The sequence below is a fragment of the Aphis gossypii genome, chromosome 2, assembly GCF_020184175.1.
Source record: "Aphis gossypii isolate Hap1 chromosome 2, ASM2018417v2, whole genome shotgun sequence".
Taxonomy (NCBI): Eukaryota; Metazoa; Arthropoda; class Insecta; order Hemiptera; family Aphididae; genus Aphis; species Aphis gossypii.
Genome location: NC_065531.1, coordinates 6,305,897 through 6,327,920, shown reverse-complemented (window position 1 = coordinate 6,327,920; position 22,024 = coordinate 6,305,897). Strand labels below are relative to the sequence as shown.

Below are 22,024 nucleotides of genomic sequence, written 5' to 3'. Positions count from 1 at the left end.
GCGACGATCACTTTGTGTGCGATTCACGGGCATTCGGTTTTGAGATGACACCACGAGACATTTGTAGTCTCACGGGAATGTTACTTGAGAATGATAACGAAATTTGATTTGAGGCGAATACTCGGTGTTTTTTTTTTAGCTCAACTTTTTATCGGATCAACGTACACACAAAACTCTTTTGAAAATCGCTAGAATTTAATTCGTTCAACGAAAATAAGAAAAACTCGAACCCGAAAAATAAAAACGTCTCTGTGGGTTAGTTTTACACTGAACCTCCACGATTAATATATTATATAAAATACATACTTGCGATACTTTGTATTCCTGAGGTATCGGTGGAGTACTCGTTGTATGATTATGTGTGTCGAGTAGTCGACACTACGATGTTTATGACATCAGTTTAATATTTCGTTCGCGGATTCTGTGTAATTAAATATACCATCAACCTTCATCGACAACCGTACAATGTACGTATAAGCTGTAAGGTGCTGTTGTGATTGGTTTAAATTTGAGTGTGGGTTTCTCTTTGTATTTCAAAGTATAATGTCATCACATCGTCAACTAAAATACGTACACGGTAAAATTTTTATTTATAATTTTTATTCAATTATTCACTTAACACATATTATATAGTATCAACTTACATCGATTAAAATAATAATTAATAATAATACATGCCACTGCTATGTACAATAATATTACATAATAATAATGATAATAATGTAATTATGATATTTTAAGTCAAACAACATATTATATTTTTAAAATAAAAAAGCGTTTTATCGTTGAAAATCGGTGACGATAGAAATCAGCACATATAATAATATATATAACTATAAGAGCAAAATAAAAAAATAATAATAAAAAAAAAATACACAATATTCTTACAATTTCAGGTGAAATTATTCATTTATCTTTCGTTTTAGGAATAGATAATTGAAAACGTAAAATTATATCCAAACATATTAAATATGACTCCCAATATAAAATAATTATCATTATTTTATTATTATTTATCGCGAAGTCATTCAATAGTGAGTTGACATAATTCTTATTTTTATTAATGTGTAACATATTATTATAATATATATTATATTCACATGACTAGATAACATGCAGTACAACACGACGTCGTATACTGAATAAAAACACACGAATTTGATTTATTTTAACTTTGATAGTTTCTTTTTTGTTTTCATTTTTTTTTTTTTTTTACAATTTCTTATTATTATATTATTATAATAATTGTATGAGACTTACGCCTCGTGATGATAAATAATATTATTATAGTCATCGTATGTACACCGCGTAATTATAGGATAAAATGTACAACGAGATTATTATATATTTTATATATATGTATATATACAACAAAATATTTATACAAAACAAAATAGTTTAAAGGGACAAAAACATTGGTTAGGACTCCAGTGAAACGAAATGGTATAACACCTATATCATAAATATATATATATATATCGGTTTTGCAGGTACAACGACGGTTGCAACGTATAAACACTGTACACGCGACACCCGATAATGTTATAATATAATATATTATACCTAAATAATATTAATTATTATATTTTAATGCCGGACGTGCGTAATGGTCGGCTGATCTGGCTGTGGTGCGGCATCCTCGTCGAGTAGTTGGTGGGACCTCCGACAACGGCCTGCAAACAAATGACAAAAAAATTAATTTTCTCGCACTATTATGTTTATTAGGTATATAATTGTAATGGAGTTGGGAAACAAAACTATTTTTAAGAAGTATCGTACGATTTTTTTTTTTAACACAACCAACTTTTTTATTTTAAATTATTAAGTAGATCATTTAATAGTATAAAAATAGATATTTAAAAATATAGCTCTTAACTATAATTAAAAATTCCAACAATCAGAATTTGAAAAAATAAAAGAAAAATTGATATTGAAGATGTTTGATGAATCATATTCTGCATACGAGACTCCTCATTCAACCATGCAAGCTATACGATGACGATTAATTATATTGATCGATTAAGGAGAAAATAACATAAAATAGCTAATTAGATCAAATTCGATGTAAACCTGAGATATGCAGCGGACAGCTACATAAACATCGTCGATATCGATACGTCGCGCATCGTTTGTTTCGTTTTAGTGGCGTTATTTAATTTGATTTTATTGAATACCCAAAACTGATAGCTCAGATTTTGAGAAGTACACAACAATTTCGGGCTTTATGCCAAATAATGATGTTCTTACAGGATTTAAAACACGCATATATATACCTAGTGTGGTTAAATTATATTTCTGAATGCGATTAACCGAACGCGTAATATACTATTTCAGAAGAGATTATCCGACGAAATATACAGTAGCGTTAATTAATCGATCTCGTGTAGGTATAGTTAAATCTTTACGTCCGACTAAATACGATCCGAGAAATCGTTTTTGGAAACGCATTTGACCCACGCACACGCACACTTTCGGTTGTATACACGTACGTGTATGTGTACTATACTGTCCGTTTTCACGTTGATTCGTTAAACGATAAGTGCGCAGTACAATAATTAATACGCTCCTCGCTCATTTTAATCAGTTTTAATTAAATGCCGCAACTGTTGGTAGTGAATATTATGCCACACTAATGACCGATGGGAGGTAGTGGGCCCTCCCTATAGACGTCTTGGTCCTCGGCGCGTATAATAATTAGACGACAACCCTCTCGCGTCACCGAGTAATTTATTAAACCGGTAAACCCCATACAATTTTCACGTCAATCGAGGTTTGTACATAAAATGGCCAGGTAGACATATAGCTGCAGGTTAGGTTATTATTATTTACATAGAGGCTTAAACGTATTATGGGTGCGCAAAAAGGCGCAAAGTCGGACGATGACTACGAAATCGAAACCAGCGATAGTATGTGTTAGGTAGTGAAATGTTTATAGACGGCAAACGCACTCGAGGGTTCGTCGCAAACTATCTAATCATAAAGATTTTAATACGAAAAACATGAAGAAAGTAGGCGTGTACGAGTACGAGTCGTGTGAAATTGTGAGAAAATTAGTAATAATGTAAAGTGGACAAAAATGTTTACGTAGCATAGGTACGTTTCATCGATGATTGAAGTTGATAAGAATTATTAGGATGTTTACAATTTAACATTTGTATATTTAGACACGATAGCACATGCAAAAACTACCACACGGTCACAAATGAGGAGTTTTTTTTTTTTTTTTTGCTTAGAATATGTGAGAACCTGTTGTTCATCATACCGACCAATTTATTTATCGGATGTAACCTGTGAAAACAGAATAATAATTGCTAAATTCGTTATTATAGTTTTACTTAAAAATTACTTTTAAAATTTTATCATTTATTTATTTTGATTTAATTTAATAATACGAGTACATTTCTGGAATTTCAAGATCTTAAAATCAAATTTAAGCGAAATTAAATGTGAATAATTCAAAAAGTAGAAAATTCGATCACGAGTAAACTTCGTGAAAAGTTCAGATATGTTTTCAGAAACCGTATCCTTCTATAAAATTGATCGGTATGACGGACAAAATAAAATAGGATTGTTTTGCAAGGACCAAATTTTGAAGATTTTGATAAATAATTTAATTGAATTATTCGGTTGTGTATCCAAATCACTGGCCATATACGATAGATTTTAAGGTGAATCACCGTCGGACATAAATAGGAAAATCGGTTGAATTATTTTTTTATCGATAAACGTCCGTAAAAAGTTACTACGTAAATATAATATTACAACAACGATCGCGGTTATTCAAAGTATAGACTTACCCAAATATTTGGAAAAATCCAACGGTCGTGGCGCGTAGTCTAACAACGGCGGACATTCGGCGTCTTCGTGTCGGACCACTTTGTGAAGAGTGGGTGACGCGCCACCAGTGCTGCGGTAGGCCAGAACCAGAGCCAGCAACAGGAACACGGCCACGCCGGCTCCGGCCGCGGCCAACAGCTGCCACTCGGCGTGGCCAAGCCCGGCGGCTACGGCCACGGGTGCGGATAGCTCGGCCGTCACGTCCTCCTCTCCGGCCACCGCGGACACCGTGTCCACGCCGACCGCCGCCACTGCGTCATCGTCTTCGTCTTCGTCTGAACCACCGTCGTCGGTCCAACGATCTGAAGCGGCCACTTCCGCCGCCGCTGCCACTGCTGCCGCTGTCGCCATTGTTGTCGTGACTTCCGCCGCGGCGGCAGTCGAGTGCACAGCGCTCCTGGTGTCCAACAGTAGCGTGGGGCTGGTGGACATTTTCACAGACTCGTCGGCTCCGCCTAGCAGAGATACCTGAAACAGGACGCAAAGAGATCGAGGTTAACAGCTGGTTTTAGCGATTTTCGAGTACGTGGCACTTAAACCCGTATACAAAGTGTAATAACATACACCTCGTCATACAATATGTTTGTTGTAAAACATTACCACCATTAAATTTTTTTTTATCATTTTCCAACGTTATTGCGATATACACGTACGGGTATAACATATTATAGTAATAAGTAATTATTATTCCATGCATTCGATGATTCATCAAACTTGTGCGCACTCCTAGTTTTCCTTTAAAACTATACATTTACTCAAATTGTAATTTTTTTTTTTTTTATTTTAAAAATCATATTTTTTACAAATACTCACTTAGATTTTTAAAACGTATTATTAGAATAAACTCTTAGAGAACTACCCCTTAGTACTATTGTTAAATTGAAAACTTTTAATATGCTAATAAATAATACTGTATATAAATCGACAATCGAACAACTAGCAATTTCTTATTTATTGAATCGTATGTAAATGTATAAAAAATGATAGACTAATAAATACGAGTATAAATCGTAACAATATAGGTTTAAAAGATTTGGAAGTCTATGATTTTATTTTTAAGCATTATAACATATAATATTGTGAATAATAACTTTGTCTGCGTAGGTACCTATAAATAATACTAAATTAAATATGATACCTAATATATTTTCCATACAATAAATCAATGTATGTTAAAAATAAAGGATGCATCTGATTATAATAATTTGATGGGAAAACAGATACAATTCCTTTTTGAAAAAAAATATATATATCATCATATGAAACTTTTTATATAGTATCAAATAATCTATAAATACTTTAAATTATGGCATTTAATTGAAAATGTCTATAGTCGAAAATTGAATAAACGCATTATTAAAGGATTTAAGGTGGTGGAGAGTATGGAAGTTAAATAACCCTGTATAGATATTTTATATTTTAAATCGATTCTGACGCGCACACAGACAATTGCATAGCGGATTTTACAGAAAGATTGTTTATTTTTAAATTAACAGACTTAACGTTCCATCATTAGAGCCACACCCTGTCACGTTAAATCTTAATACGCACACAAAAGTATTTATTAGCAATATAATTTTGTATAAACTTTGTTTTGTTGAGTATTAAAACAGTTTTAATTAAATTAAATTATATCATTATTCGTTAGGATTATTATTATTTTATTTTAAATCAAAATTCACATTATTTTAATTACCATAAAAAAATTTTGCTACTCTGCATTATTATTATTTTTTTTTTTTTTGAACAAAAATTGAGTGCTTTGTTGTTAAAAACATTTGTTTGGGTAGCGATCGCGTGTGATCCATCTAAATAGATTAAAAAGTCTATTTAAAAAAAATAATGGCGTATACGCAAGTACACTTCTTTTGGAGATTACAAACTGTAGTTTTAGTCAATATAAAGAGAGTTCTTTAAAAAATATATATATCCCATTTTCTTTTGAATAACGACCTCGTGTACTATATATTTATTTTTGCTTCTCGCAGGGTATAATAATGCTGCGAGTGTGGTAATGGAAAATATTAGCGTCCTACCGAGTCCCCGTTATACACACACATACACACACACACATACATACTCACTTGCATACATAAATTTGATATACAGACATACAGTACATTCCTAAATAGCCGTTATAGATGTCGACGAGTCGTAAAAATGTTATTATATGCTTGAATATTTTTTTTTATATTGTTAAAGTGTAAAACGCTAATAATAATAATAAAACGGCGCAACGAGTATTTTTGTTATATACGCAGCCAAACACCGAAACGGGAAAATATTTCGACGGGACGCCAAGAAAAGCGCACTATCCGGACTCCGGAGGACTGCAGTTTTCATCCGGAGAAAACTTTATGCGTATTTTATTATTTTAACATTGTGTTTATCATCATTCCACCCGACGAAACTGCTGCTGCAGGCAATGCTGAACGCATTCCGACAGATTTGATACTCGGAGGAGTAAACATGTACGCAATATTATATTGAAAATCTATGTCTGCATGCTATAATAATATACAAACGAGTAGGAGAAATTTAGTTTTGTTAAAGTGTATAATGTATAATATATCAACACGATTTAAGATGAGCGTGCTATATTACGGTGTCGAAGATACGATTAGAATCATATTATAGTCATCTTCTTATCTACTAAAGTACTTACTATAACAGAAATAAAATTCGATGTTTATATTATATAGTTTATCCAGTTATGAAATTATAGGACGATAATCAGTCCATATCATATTTATGATAGTACCAACGCGGTTAAGTACCTACCACACGAATTATATGACGCTCAGTGAGATCAGTCAGACATATTTAATTTTTTTTTTTAAGTTTTCATTGTATTATATTATATTGACACCAGTGAACGTACGTCACTCACGGAAGTCAGCCAACCATCGTTCTATACTATCAGAAGTTAATTTGTATATTGGGGAGGTCACTCGAGAATAGGCGCGCTTGTCTTCGATCGCTCATTTGCCGGACGTTCGTCCCCAACATAATAATAATATACATCAGATATCCAAAATGATATGCCGCGGCCATGTTCTTGGCTGTGAGAAAATTAACCATTGGACGACGATGAATTCGCTATAATTAATACGGTTCCGAGTTTTAATACAAAAACATAAATTGCTTGTTAGAAAAAAAAATTTAAAACGATTTTAATTTAATTATCACGGTTCGTGTGTTTTCTGAGCACGAAGGTTAATTATAATTGTCTATTCTTTTTGTGTTTTAATGTGTTCCGGCGCTCGGGGTATACACGGCTCGTATTCTAAAATGATTTGTCATTCCGTACGCCTTCTTTTAATTACTGACAGCAAGTGGAGCAACAAAATTATAAAAACTATATATAGTTATACATAAAACTATACATATACAATTCATCTTATTCTCTACGCGTAGGTACATGTTGCGTAAATTTTAGTTGGATGAGAAGTTAGAACAATAGCATATAGTTTAAACGCAATGACCACGACCGTTATTTCTATTCATCGCGAAATACGTTGCACGTTTTCAACATTGACTATTATTATAATTTGCATTTTTACAGACACAAAAACGGTGTGTATATCATGTTTGAGCAATAACTGCAGTTTCGTTTGGATTAATTTTTTTTTAGTTAAAAAAAAACGTGTACATATACCTAAGCGTCAACCTGACAAATGAACAAAACAAAAAAATCTATACTAAAATAGAATATATACCATTAACGTTTTATTGCGATTATAACTGTACAACAGTTATTATCCTCATAAAAACATGCAAAACACTATATTATAATAATTGGGTTAAAAAAATACGACGAAAACCCGCGATGATACGACGGGCGGGTACACTACGTTTATACGCGCCTTATATTCGAAATGATTGCGAATTACGTCCCGGAAACGATTCATTCGCTGCAGGCTTGCGAAAACTGACAACGTTTCGTACACACGTTGCAGATGGGGGATGTGCGCGCGCCCTAAGTAATTACTCGATTAAAAGCGTATACTCTTAAGAGCGTTTGTTTAATTTGCAACATGCGCTTCTTATGAAAAGTTACGTTAATTCAGTAACAATTAGCATAATAGTATGTGAATTTCGAGTAAAATTTACCCGAATTATCAGAGGGTAAAAATGAATACCCATTTATCTCTTTCCGGTATGCACAAACAAGAAGGTACGAACATTTGATAACAGCTGGATAGGGTAAATTCACTGAAATAATTAAAAATAACTCAAATTCTTCGTTCATTTTAATATTGAATCTTTTGTTTTCCTCGAATATTATGATTTTGGGCGAATGTTGCGGCGACGGTCGTTCGATTTATTTAATTCAAATTTAATCGCATTAAATACAGGATATTTCTCAGACGAAGCTAAAATGTAAAACAAGTTGAAAAGATTCAAGTGGTTGGTTAGACAGTAAACGTAAAACGTAATAATATATCAACACAATAAAATGAAAAATTCCCGAAAATAAGAAGAGAAATTGAAAAAGTTTTTGGAGACTAAAGTTCCTCTTTTATAATACTTCTTAATGATATTTATAACGGAGTTACGGGGGTTGTCAAAAGAACGAAGAATTTCCAATTTTACGAGCCATTTAACGTCCTTTTCCCGGGTGTATTTTTTCTGTTTTTTTTTTTTTGTTCTACCGTTGAAAATCCGTTAATACGTCACCCCGAGGGCCAGAAGTTAATAACAAAGAGAAAGTGAAAAAAAAATGACACCGTAGTGGGTTTTTAGACTGCAGTAGGGATATTGTTGGAAGTATCCAAGTGGAAAAATGAGAGATTCTCTGTCGGTGGTTGGACATTGTGTGGATGTGTGGGGGTAAGTAGAGGATAGAATAAATGATCGAAAATCCCGACGAATCAGGAAACACACTTAAGCTGGACCCAATTTTAGACCTGCGAAACCAATGGCAAATCGATATACGCGAGATCCTTAAGCTTTTAGAAGTTTTGAAATTGTTTCCGTGTACGATCAGCGGGATAGATATACACGTATACATATATATATATACTGAGCATATATACTATATAAGTTCGAAATAGCGTGTAAAAAAGAAGAAAAAACAGTTGACCCAAATCGTTTAGTTATTTAAATTGTATATAGAATTCGATTATTCGATTAGGATAGGTTAGGTAGTACGTAATACGTAAAACGCATTTATATAGTTATCGACGTGGTATGAGTGAATGTCGTTACAAGTTACGAAGAGTGTGCATCATAAATGGTACAACATGTAATAAGTATTTTTATCATATTATATCATAGTAAACTATAAATGTATCTCTTTCTTCGTAACGTCAAAACTATTGTAATATTATAATACATCTACTAACAAAATACGCGAATAGATGTGCGTTTATAAGACCTGCAATTTATATTATATTAGACATTTATAACGTAAGTTTATACAAACGTGACACGTTATAAAACATCGTATATTTGAACATGATATATATTGTATAATATGTGACGTATAATTGCGACTACCAATAAGCGGCTTTAAGCTATTTATAAAGAGACAGCGATTGGTAACCGACGGGGCGTCCAAGTTTTAGAAAATTAATATTGCGGGCTCAATTTCTGCAGACGTATTCGGGGGAGGGGGCACTGTTAAGAACCAGCGGGAGACCAATTTTGAACTTTTAACTACTCAACGGTTTTATTTCACTGGGGTAACACAGCTATATCAGTACATATAATATGTAACTATAGTTATTATCATTACTCGAACTCTGTACGAATCGGTTTCATAAACCATGTATATTATTTCTTATTATTGTTTATATAATTGGAAAGCGTTCAACTTGGACGGCTTTAGTTAATTTATGGAAACGTAGTTACACCGGAACAACAAATATTTGTCTAACGTCATCAATATAATAATATAATGCTTGCAGAACAAATTGTTCGCTTTTTTATATAATCATTTAATCAAATATTGTCCAGTTACACAGCAGTTGGTACACATATACGTATAATATATCGTCATATTAATTTCGAGTAAGAACTATAAAAAAAAAATAAAGTTATCGACGTTAAAAACCCTGCTGCTGCACCCACGCGATAAGGTGTTGTCTTCAGTCGAATGGACGGCAACCCAAACCACCCTTCGACGGTCAAAACGGATCAGCAACTTTTTCCCAAACATGGTTGTCGTCCGGCATATAATAATACGGGAAAAGGACGTAATATATGTATAATATTATGTGTCTTTAGTGTTACACCGCATTTGTGTATAAAATAAGTTACCGTGTGGTGCGGCGTGGCCATTATAAAGAGGACCCGATGGGCGGTACCGGAAGTCACGTGTAATCGCACCGCGGTGCAGTGTAATGACGTATATAAGTTATATACATCACCCAGAGTGGTAAGCCGCAATAATATAATATTGTTGGAGCAGCACGTATGTTGTATCCCTATAAAATTACCCAAGAAAAACGACGAGCGGTGCATCGGCGTTATGCAAACTCAATATATGAACGTACGAGCATACGAATACATTATATTATTATTGGTTCGCGTATTCGATGTCAGTTCCACCTGCTCGAGACAACACAAATACATGTACGCTTATATACAACAACTAAAAAGTGGGGTAAGGGTCTGTCCATGATTCGAGCAATGTCTTCCCTCTTCCCCAAAAAAATGCACCGCTAAATCCGTTCAAAAAAAAAAAAATTGAAAATAGGAAATAAATAAATAGTAAACAGGTAACTTTTACTAACCAATTTGGCTTGTATCAAGTTTGAATTAATCGTTATTTCATCTTATGACAACCATACATAATAAATATCCACCCCCAACCATTAATTAAATTCCAAGCTGGACCCCGAGTATACCTATGTTTCCGAGAGCGAATAATCTCACAGGAACGCGGTCAGAAAACTATTTACAAATCGGGAAAGGAATGATACCTCAGAATTTATTGGTGTGGACTACAGATTCTGCACAGAGGGATTGTCCGGGAGAGGTGTTGATAAACATGCCTATATTATATAGATAGGTATCAGGCGTCAACCACTGGTTATATTTTAACACGGTTAAACTGTTGGCCCGGTACCAACGGTTTTCGTCGGATTCCTAAATATTGAGCAGAAAATAAAACTTAACACTACCGACCGACGTCGTTGACTACAATTCGCATGGGTATCGGGACGAGTGTATTATTATTATTATTATTACCATCATCATCATCATCTCCGCGTTATTGTCTATCAGTGGTACAATAATATCGAATTTCAAGAACAAAACAAACACAACAGGGTTCGTAAACAAATAATAATAATCCGCGCATTGCGATCTACGAGACGTCTAATACCGGAGGCAAGTAGGTATTCGACGGAAAAATAGACTGAAAAGATTTTCGACGACCGGCAGTAGAATCTTATACATTATTATTATAAACTTTGATTTTATTGAATATCGTATATTGCGCGCACGCAACTGTATATAAAAATTCTATTATAGTTCATATATCGTGGTTATAACAGAGACAACAATAACGATATACCTATACAGACGCGAATTGTGTACTTAAAATAAAATTGTCATCGGAAAATGTTTCTATAGTATATACTATTAACTATCCAATAATTGCAAGTATTTGTGTATATTTTCTCAAAAATAACCAGCGGATTCGTAACTAGGTTTTTTCTTTGTAATAGGTATTCATTTGTCAATATCTCGTCTCTAGGTAAGTTCGAGTTTTTTTATAATGCTATTGATTTTGAACAATTTATTTTTACAAATAAATAAAATAAAAAAAAACAATATTTAATTTTCATACCGAACAATATTATAATTTATATGCTTTTATAAGGTTTATGAGGTTGTCGTCTGTATTCGACATTACTAGGTATTTTAATAGTGTTTGAAGCTATAGGTCAACGGGTGACCTAGGTCTATGACCTAAGTGGAGTAGACAAATGCGGTCGTTTTTTGTACACATTATGGGTATACTGTACTTCAGATTAATAATCTATGATGGACTAACCGACCGGAAATAACATTGTATACCCAATGTAGACTTCGGTGTTCCGCCGGCCGCCGGTATCGGCCGCGTTCCCGAAACGTCGGCGTCCTCCGGCGCCGATCGATAATCTGTTATCGTTTGTTGTGCGGCGCCGCGTGCGTAATTTGGTTTTTGAATTTCTCAGATCCCGCATTCATACAATGCCAAATATACACACGAATTGCAGGGACACGCAGTATTGTTGTATTATATTGCCATTATGTGCTACGTATCTTGTCTAACCCGAAAACCGATAATGACATGGTTTGAAATAATAATGCCCCGATACTACCTATATATAATATATATAATATAATATAATATATATATATATACTATTACGAAACACAAAATAATATAAAATTCGTATTCGAGATAAGTTATACTTGAAGTTTCAAGTATTTCGCGTCGAACATATTCTTACAAAAATCATCCAACAATGTTTGTAAATTTATTTTCAGAACACTGGTTATAATAATTGTTATATTTGTTTTTAGTATTTTCAACATAGAATTTTTTAGCGCCAAAATCATTTGTTACAAAAACAATTATGATGTATAGATACTTCTAACTAGGAATCTTAAAATAAATGTGTAACAATGTTAAGCAAGTCATACTAAACCATACTGTTGGATAATTTGTTTTTTTTTCGTATATTCATCATTACCTACATATTTCAAAGCAGAATAATAACAAATTATTTTGGTTCCAAAAATCGTATTGGTGAATTTTTTTTTAATATTGGAACTAAATTGTATGCCAATTTTGTGTACCTATGATTAGTGATTACTGAATATAATCTTTGATATAGTTTTTCGTTATTATACTATTAGGAACGACGACTACGATTGTTTTATACAGCTATTGCGTTAGTTTTATTATAGCTAGCATCACTAACACTCACAAGAGTGATACACTACCAGTATATATTACTATTATCAATACAAACCGCACAGTCGTCCTGGCTACCGAATCGTACAATTATCGTATCATTATGTGGATATAATAATGTATATTATATATATATATATATGTTGACTGCATTCTTCTTTGAACGTCCGGTACAGTACGTGCGCACAGAACACCTCGTTTTCTTTACACACTAACGATTATCCGGCGACTGACTTCCGTTTTATTCCCCGGCAACGACTATTATAATAACACGACGATCGATCGTATATGTGTATACCAATCTATATGCATATTGGAAAACCGTCATCGTCATATTGTTAGGCATATCGGGAAACTAAATATGTAAGCGCTGGGACGTGTAAGAATGCTTGACGGGTCAACCCCTTAGACATCCGAAAAAAAGGAAAAGACGCCGCCGCGGCCGACCGTATAGTACCTATACAATAAAGTGTCGTTCCCACGCGGCGACCGTTCCACTCGCATGGTTTCCACAGCCGATACAGAGACCCTTTTCTTCTTGTCCTATACGCACCCGCGCGAGCCATAAAATAATATCTAACAATTTCATGATCATACAACGAGCCTACATAACCATTAATTGCGTTCATATACCTAAGGTATAATATAACATTGTATCACTATTCCCCGAGAAAGACAATCGATATTATTATTTCGTAAAGTTAGTGCGCAACAAATGATGAATATAATGCATATTATATAGTAATCGACAGATTAATTATAAAAATATAATAATATTTCTAGTAAAAAACAGGTAGATTTGTGATAAATGTATATATTTGTGTATATAAGCATAATAATTATAATATGTAAGCAGGCCCTGATTTAATAAAATTAGGGCCAAGTGCACAATTTTTTTGGGGGCCCCCTACCCCCTACCCCCACCACCACAAGTCAAAAAAATGTTCCAAAAAAAATCTATATAGAGAGGAGGGGGAAATATTGATAATAAAAACAAAATATTTATATGTTAAGTATTAAATAAATATCCCAAAACTCATAAAATATTTGTACATTATTTCATGTACTATAAATACTATAACTATATTAGTTTATTTATAACATTTATTAATGTTTTTCGCTATTCATTTCCGTAGATAACTGAATAATCTAAACCAATGGTTTAAAAATGTTAATTGTAGGAGCGAAATGCGTCACCAACGACGGGTTATCTGTAAATTCTGGGCTGGAAGAAATCTATAAATAGTTATTACTTATTAGTTATTACGTATCAAGTATTTCCGATGTTCAAACAATTTTCTATTATTATTATTTTAATATGTTGTATTGACTATTGAGGTGTGGAATGACTTATACTAGTATAAGGTCTATAGGAATTATAATTTATTAAAAATAATTAATTTAAAAAAAAATTTTAATACACAAAATTTTCTACAATTCACGGAGATCGGGGGGCCCCCCAAAATTGGGGGCCAAGTGCAAGTGCTCCATCTGCACTTGCGTAAATCAGGGCCTGTATGTAAGTCGGTATATATCATACCGCATCGCGGTAGAACTTGCACGACCGCTACAATATACATAATAATAAGTACGTCGTCGGTAAATACGTCGGCTAACGTCAACGCCGAGTCGTCTATTTATTTTATTTATTTATTTATTTAAAAAAAACATAATACTAGGTATATACATGTGTGTGTGTATGTATAATATAAGATATGTCTCATGCCTACGTCTCGCGGTGGTTTGTGGTCCGAGATTTATTGACTTCAGAAAAATGTATTCGACGTCAGGGTGGAGTAAAAATAATGTCCTATATACTCTTATTTGTATGACCTGTCATCGCCTGGGAATTCGCATTCCGCCGACTGAGTCTCTATGGCACTGAAAAACATGGAATCGAGACGTACTGCACTCTAAACATTGTCGTCGTTGTCGTCGTCGCCGTTTTAATCGGACGACGGGAACGCGCAAACGCGAAAACTTAAACAACACGATGATTTACCCGATGTTATGGTCCTCGACACCAACGTATAATAATTAACGTTAGTCATTACATGACATTTACGATGCGTGTACAGGTCTATTATATTATTATTATTATTATTATTATTATTGAATTGGAGCAGTTTAAAGGAGAGCAAAACCCGTCCGATAATAGTAATAATAATAATAATAATGGCGCAAAGAGCAGCGCCGCTTCATTAAACAAACATAAAGTAAAACCTTTTCTTATCGCGCGAATACTTTTATTTATTTTGGGCGTCTGGCGGAAGATTTAGACTTGCTTTAAGTGCTTTTCGCTTGCGAAACAAAATTAATAGGGAAAATGGAAACGGCGCAGTGTCGGTTTTCTTTATTCCTTTTTATTTTTTCTCTTCTTGTAAGTAGTGGGAATGCGATTAATATTCGAAAAAGCTTAAACAGTAGGTATTGTTAATACTCACGGAAGCCTACAGTGATATATAAGCAAAATCGGTATCAATCCGCGTAACCGCAACCTCATACGAGGCCCTCGATGGTAAAATGCAATATACCGACCTAATATAATGCTACATAAATATTATTTTCGTACGCGCATTATTGCTAAACAATACAAGTATGTTATATTATATAGGATAAGAATATTTAGCGCAACGTCGTTCACGTTTAGCGAAATAAGAACTACTAATTAACGTAACGGAATAAAGTAAATTAATGTCAAAGAGTGCGCGTGCATACTATACTATATATATAACACACACACACATACACACGAATATAATGTACATCGTGTAGACGGGCAACGGACTGTATCTGCGTAGCGCGCTGTACATTTAAATTAGATTCCGAGCCATCAGCGAGTCCCTTAAGCCGTCGCGGTGGTTCATTAAAGTTAAATTGCATTTCCACCATCCCCACCCCCCACCTACCATCACCAATAACCCCACCTAACCCCGCACTATCAACGGTTTATATCTTACCACCACTCACGGGGTCCTTCGTTGTCGGTCCGATCTTATATTTTGGGGCCTCGGCGATTTTATAATGTGTATAGTATGTGTGCGTGTGCGAGTTTGGCCATACCCAAAAACACACAAATCTCGTACGTACGTTCAAGCACGCACGCCGTACGTCTCCGTGACAATGTAATTAAATTGTCTCTGTCAGCCCCACCGCCGCCACTGTTGTAGCTGTTTGTCGACCACGAAATTAAAATTCTATAAATACTGCGATAATACGACTATACGTCTTGGACGTCACCACCGCGGTAGGTACGCGCGTCAGCAAAATAATACAACTTAATATTATTATTATATTATAATTATTAATTATAAGAGTAAAATTTGATAATTTAACCTCATAGATGTTATAGGTATGGTATATACGTATTAATATAATATAAATGTACCTCTATCATATAATCGGCACATAATATTATCAATGGTGCATAGAGGAAGAGTGGTGGCTTTGAGGATCTTTAGTCCCTCTCTCCAACAATAAGTACTCATTAAATAATATATAATGTTTATTTGTAATTTTTATCTGTAATATATAAAATAAAACCAATAATATTTGGTATTATAGAATATCTTTTTCATAATATTATACTGTTTGTTTATCAGCCTCTTCTCTGGATTATTGTGCTAATCATTTTTTATTTTTTTTTATTTCAATTCAATTAATTGTGTTAAAAGTAGGTATCTATACTTAAAATTTTATGTTGATTTCTTGATTTAAAAAAATAATTAAACAGTCAAGTATTCAAACATTCACTTTCATAATAGTCTAGAAATCAATCAACGAGTTTTACTATTTTTACAGAAAATATAATTTACAACTTACACAACAACAATTGCCTATCGAAAATTCTTTAGATAATACAGCCGGGTTTAACCTCTTTTAAAAAAATACCTAAAATATTAACTAACATAATCATTTTTTTTTATATTTCAATAAATATTAGTGACGGGGAGAGGGTAAAAGTAAATTACTATTTAGCTATTTGTGCCTAGGCATGCATATTGTATAGGATAGGTATAGGATAAGTGAATCTATCACTCTTCACTAAATCATTAAAACAAGTATGAATTTAATAATTAGCTATAGGTACTATGTTGGTAGTACCATTATATTATTACTCGGACGCGGTTCGTTTAGCTTTAGATGGATTTTACAGACTTTCGGACAGTTATCGATAAATTATTTCTGTCGATTCGATTAATGTTCAAGTGACGTATCGAGTTTGCCGAAGTCGAAGTCGTTTTACAAAGAGCAGACGTTTACTAAATGACACTAATTTTACCCTGTTCATTGAGTTATTGTTTTCAACTTCTTTTTTCTTTATCACAATATTATTTTCACGATGTTTGGACAAATACCTTGTCTAGCTAATGTTTTTTCTCTTTCTTAAAAGGTAAATCATTTATTTTCTAACAGCTTTTATAAACGAGTGTGCACGAAAAACGCTAGTAACTAGGTATATATGTATATGTGTGTATATAGACTTATGTACATATGTATAATAAATTATATCTTTTAATAAACCGGAAAAACGAAAAAACAATTTTGCGATAAACATGATAAATTACGTTTTTCAAGTAGCGTGCAACGTTCAGTTCAGGTGCTCCTCAAAATTTTTGTGTCGGCTCTGTCCAAACACAATAGTCTACAATGTGACCTACATTTGTCAAGTGCAATTCGTTGCAGCGAAAAATAAATTTCATTTGAACAAAACGTATTTTATAACTTGGGGTTAGAAAGAAAAAAAACTCCGGAAAACTTTTGTTAAACGCAACAATAATATGAGTTTCAACGCCGATTATAATAAATAATAATTATTATTATTTTCAAGTGTTCTCCTTGGACAAAAAAAAACAAAAAAATAATGTTATGTAATATGCAATTTTATAAGGCATTGATACAAGTATAATAAATGAATTATTATACATAGATATTATTTGATAATAATATGTACAGTGAAAACTATAATCCATAATAATTTAAATCAGCTGATTTTTAACTTTTATAATAGTATAATGCCGTCAGATAAGCAACTTTTTTTGTTTCTCAACTCATTAGAAATCTTGGCCAATTTTCAATAAAAACTGGTTATAGACGGATAATTCTATTTTAAAATGCCGCATATAGTTAAATAATGCTTAGGAAGCATATGTGAATAAAATCGACGAGAATAAAACGTATTTACGATTCAGATTTTTTTTTTAAAGGAACATTAAATATTTTGATTTTTGTTAAGTAAAACCAAAACGAAGAAATATATTGCACGCAATAAATACAATTTTTTAGTTTCGAAACATATCATTGCCTTCGGCCGACGATGCACATAAAAGTATATCATATTATTATCAAAACATAGGTACATGAACGTCATCCGATCAATATATTATTATTAATATTACCTACGGTTGTTTCGAATCAACTGACTCCTGTCAACCATTTATTATTAATACTAATTTATACACACGGTGGACAAAATTGTTTACGTATAAATATAATATAGTATTATGTATTATACTTTAATTATCTATACTCAATATGTCACTCGGTTAGTGTGCAGACAGATAGGTCATGCCGATCGTTTTACCACGATAAAGTTTGGGCGGCCGTCAGCTATTTGTCACGGACACGGTGACGTAAATTGTGTTCAGTTAAATAATATAATATTATTATTATACATGGCAGGGATGTATGCGTGTCGTCTCTTTCGCAATGTACAATATAATAATATATAAATGTGAACGAACTGATGGTTACCACGAATGGTACCTAGGCATATTACCACGCTCGGTCACTCGCCCCCGTAACGCACGCCAAGTAGAATATAAACGTCACCGGAATGCTCAAATGATAAACAGCTGCTCGAAATGAATAATTTATTAATTTATCCCTTGGTTCTTAGTACGCAATACCATAAGCGCGCGTGATAGAGAACGTCATTTGCGGGGGTTGACAGGAATCAGCTAAAAACGCGAACTTATCTAGTCACATGAATAATGCGGTTTATACACGAACAAAGCGAATCAGAACGAAATAGCATGACAATAATGTAATGGCATTACAATGCGCTGAGGTTTATTTTTTTCCTCCACGCAAAATTTCTTTGTCTGCCAGACCCCTTGGCTTAAATAGAAACGCATTATTTCGTATATTATAATAATATGAATAGATCGCGAGTAGGTTACTGTGCACGCTCACATTATATTTATATATATGTATACATAGCATATTTATATGATCAGATATAGCCATATAGTCTTGTACCACGTAATAAATGTCAATGGAATGGTCAGAAAATAATGGAACGAAAATAATATACATATATAAATGTATAATATATTTTCAAGAAGACATAAACGTGAGGGGGATCGCGTTTTCTCGTGTCGTCCGTAGCGTCACCCTCAGCCATGGACGGTTTCCGTTATCAGTAGTGATAAACGATTAATCGTACGAAACCTATTACTTACACAAAACCGCGTTAACGAATTACAAATCCAGTTATATCTGTATAATACTATAATGTATTAGAGAAAAATATTTATCATAGAGATGTTGAACGCCAATCGATATATTACAACGACTCGCGAGGGTAGATTAGTAATATTATGTGCATGACATAGTGGTGAACTCACGAAAAAAAGACAAGGGTTTCATATCTCCCCATCATTTATATTATTTTTATCTATTGATTTTTTATTATTCTTTGTTAAAATAAAAATGCATGTTTTCAGTTCATTGTTTTGTGTGGTTTTTAGTTTTTCATATAATTTAAGTCAATATAGATACCAATCATTGGGTGATTAAGATGTTACTCACAAGTAAACGCATACATTATATACGAAGTCACTTGCATGTACTTTAACACGATTAATGATATATTATTATTATTAATAACTAACATCGACAGGTAAATGCAAAAATATATACTTTTGTTGATAAATAACGTGGTCTATGAAATAGTCAAAAAATCATAATCTGTAAACAAATGCAGTGTTTCGCTGCAGAGTTAATCTTCGTGTACATCCACACAGCCACTATATTGTTATTATTAGGACATTTATTTAAGTATAATATTATAAGTACATTACAACACTAATTTACTCACAAATTTAACGTTGAGTGAAAAATTCTCAATATTAAACACGGTTGTTTATTAGAAAATCTACAATTTATAGTTTTATTTTAGCGGTGATACATCATGGTACATCATATTATACCCGTTAATATCGAGGCTGTTTATGGCATCATAATATTATATTATATACATAATTATATACTCATTATACGAGTATGAGTGATTTTTTTTTTAAATCCATTCTTCCAATAATTTCTCCATATCGGTCTATAGTCTGTATAATCTGTACCTATATAATAAATAATAATAGTAGATTATATGGACGTAGGTCTATAGTTCTGTACCACCTACGGAGCGCACACACGTTGCATTCGTCAAGCGATCAATGATTTCCCGTCAATCGGCCAACCCGTTATTAACCGATTGATTTACCGCACTCGGATATCTACAATTTAATAATAACGTTTAATTATTGTAACCGCACTCGCCGGCGTGATATATTACAGCCTGTATGCGTTTTCGGCCTCTGACGTTGGTGGATTTCAATCGGAAATAAAAGAAAAAGAGCAGATCGTCAAAGTGACGAGGTTCCTGCCGTGGATATAATATATTATTATAAAAACATTTTTAAGACAACCGTATATACGATACACACGAGTGTTTACTACAGTTGTGGGTATAGGTTTACGTGCGTGACGAGAACTAAAACCAGAAAACATGTTTTTGGAATATCACACGTCGAAGTGGAGGAGGAGTAATAGTAGCGTACAATGCATATAGCATACATGTTATACGCGTTTTATATCATATATGTGTTATTACGCGCGTAAATATATAGTATAGTTAATGCACCGAAGAAACGTTCGTATTAAAATAAAAACCTTAATTATTATTATTACCTACTATATTGCTTCGACGACTGGAGTGAAGAAGCCTCGCGTTTGAAGTTATCAAAAAAATACATCGCGCGCCGTTGGGTTATCCGTTTTTTGAAATGTAATATTATAATGCCCATACGGAGGCGGGAATTCGCATTAAAATGCATTTTGTTACCGACAATTAATAACGTAGCTGTTTAATACAACAATAATAATATTATTATGTACTTATTAAGTGTATATAATTAATGTAATGTTTCGAAGAGGCACTCTTATAATAATTATACACGTCTTCGCGTCATGACAATGTTATCTCCAAATCTTCATACTATCTGATGCGTCATTATCACCTTTTGTTTCGTCGTCTCGTTGTCTTTGAAAATGACAAATCGCTCTTTTTGTACAACCACCACGAACGACATCAATAATATTATTGTTATAACTGTAGATCGCGGATATGCAATCGATTACATATAGAGTATAATAATGTTTAGATACATAACATAAGTACATATAAAGTACGAATTTTGCTACCTATTATATATTGTTACTTATTAATTTATAGTTTGACTCAATCTAAATTTCAAAATTAGAAAATTATATGTGTTGGACTTTCGTTAAAAGTTTCTAAAACTATTTTCATGAAAAAAAAACAAAATATATAGAGTTAATACTATTCAAAAATGTGCTAGTTTATTTTTTCCAATTTTCAAATGCATATTATAGAAGATATCGTAAACTTTTGTGAATTATATAGGTAACTATCTTTAATCTTTATAACTCAGTTTTTTGATGTTAAACCATTATTTTTAAACCGGTCTCAAAACATTTACACAACAAGTTTGCAAATCTATTTACAAAATTCTCAAGTTAATTCGACCATGACAAGTAAACTTATAACCTAATTTTCAATATTGACAGTGAATAATATAAAAAAATTTCACAATAAATTCCTCACAGTTTTTGGGTCTATATTGAAGGACTTGCAAACTATTTGCTAAATCTTGGTATAATATGCAAAATCTTGTAATGAGATTAAAGGGAACCTAAACTATTAGTGGACATCATTTCTTTTTGATATAAGATCAAACAGCATTCAACCACATACCTCGCAAATCGATAACGCGCGAGTTTCACCTAAGTCCTTTAACTTTAAATAATAAATCAAGTTTACGCGACGTACCTACCTATGTATAATCCATTTAATATATTATAATATAACAGTAAGGCATAAAAGGGCGTAGTGCTCATAGACATATATTTTTTTTCAATAATAATACATTCTGCAGTATTATTCTATTATGTATATATATATTATGA

General features: G+C 32.9%; 1 protein-coding gene across 1 annotated transcript in view; it reads right to left on the bottom strand.

The window, feature by feature from the left end:
* Positions 1–811: 811 nt before the first annotated feature.
* LOC114118974 (uncharacterized) overlaps positions 812–22,024 on the bottom strand; it is a 106,560-nt gene continuing 85,347 nt past the window's right edge. The window contains exons 5-6 of the mRNA XM_050202398.1: positions 3,798–4,329; positions 812–1,673 (exon numbers count right to left, since the gene is read on the bottom strand). Of these exons, the coding sequence (XP_050058355.1) occupies positions 1,588–1,673; positions 3,798–4,329 (618 nt within the window). The 3' untranslated portion in view covers positions 812–1,587. The remainder of the gene's footprint in view (positions 1,674–3,797; positions 4,330–22,024) is intronic.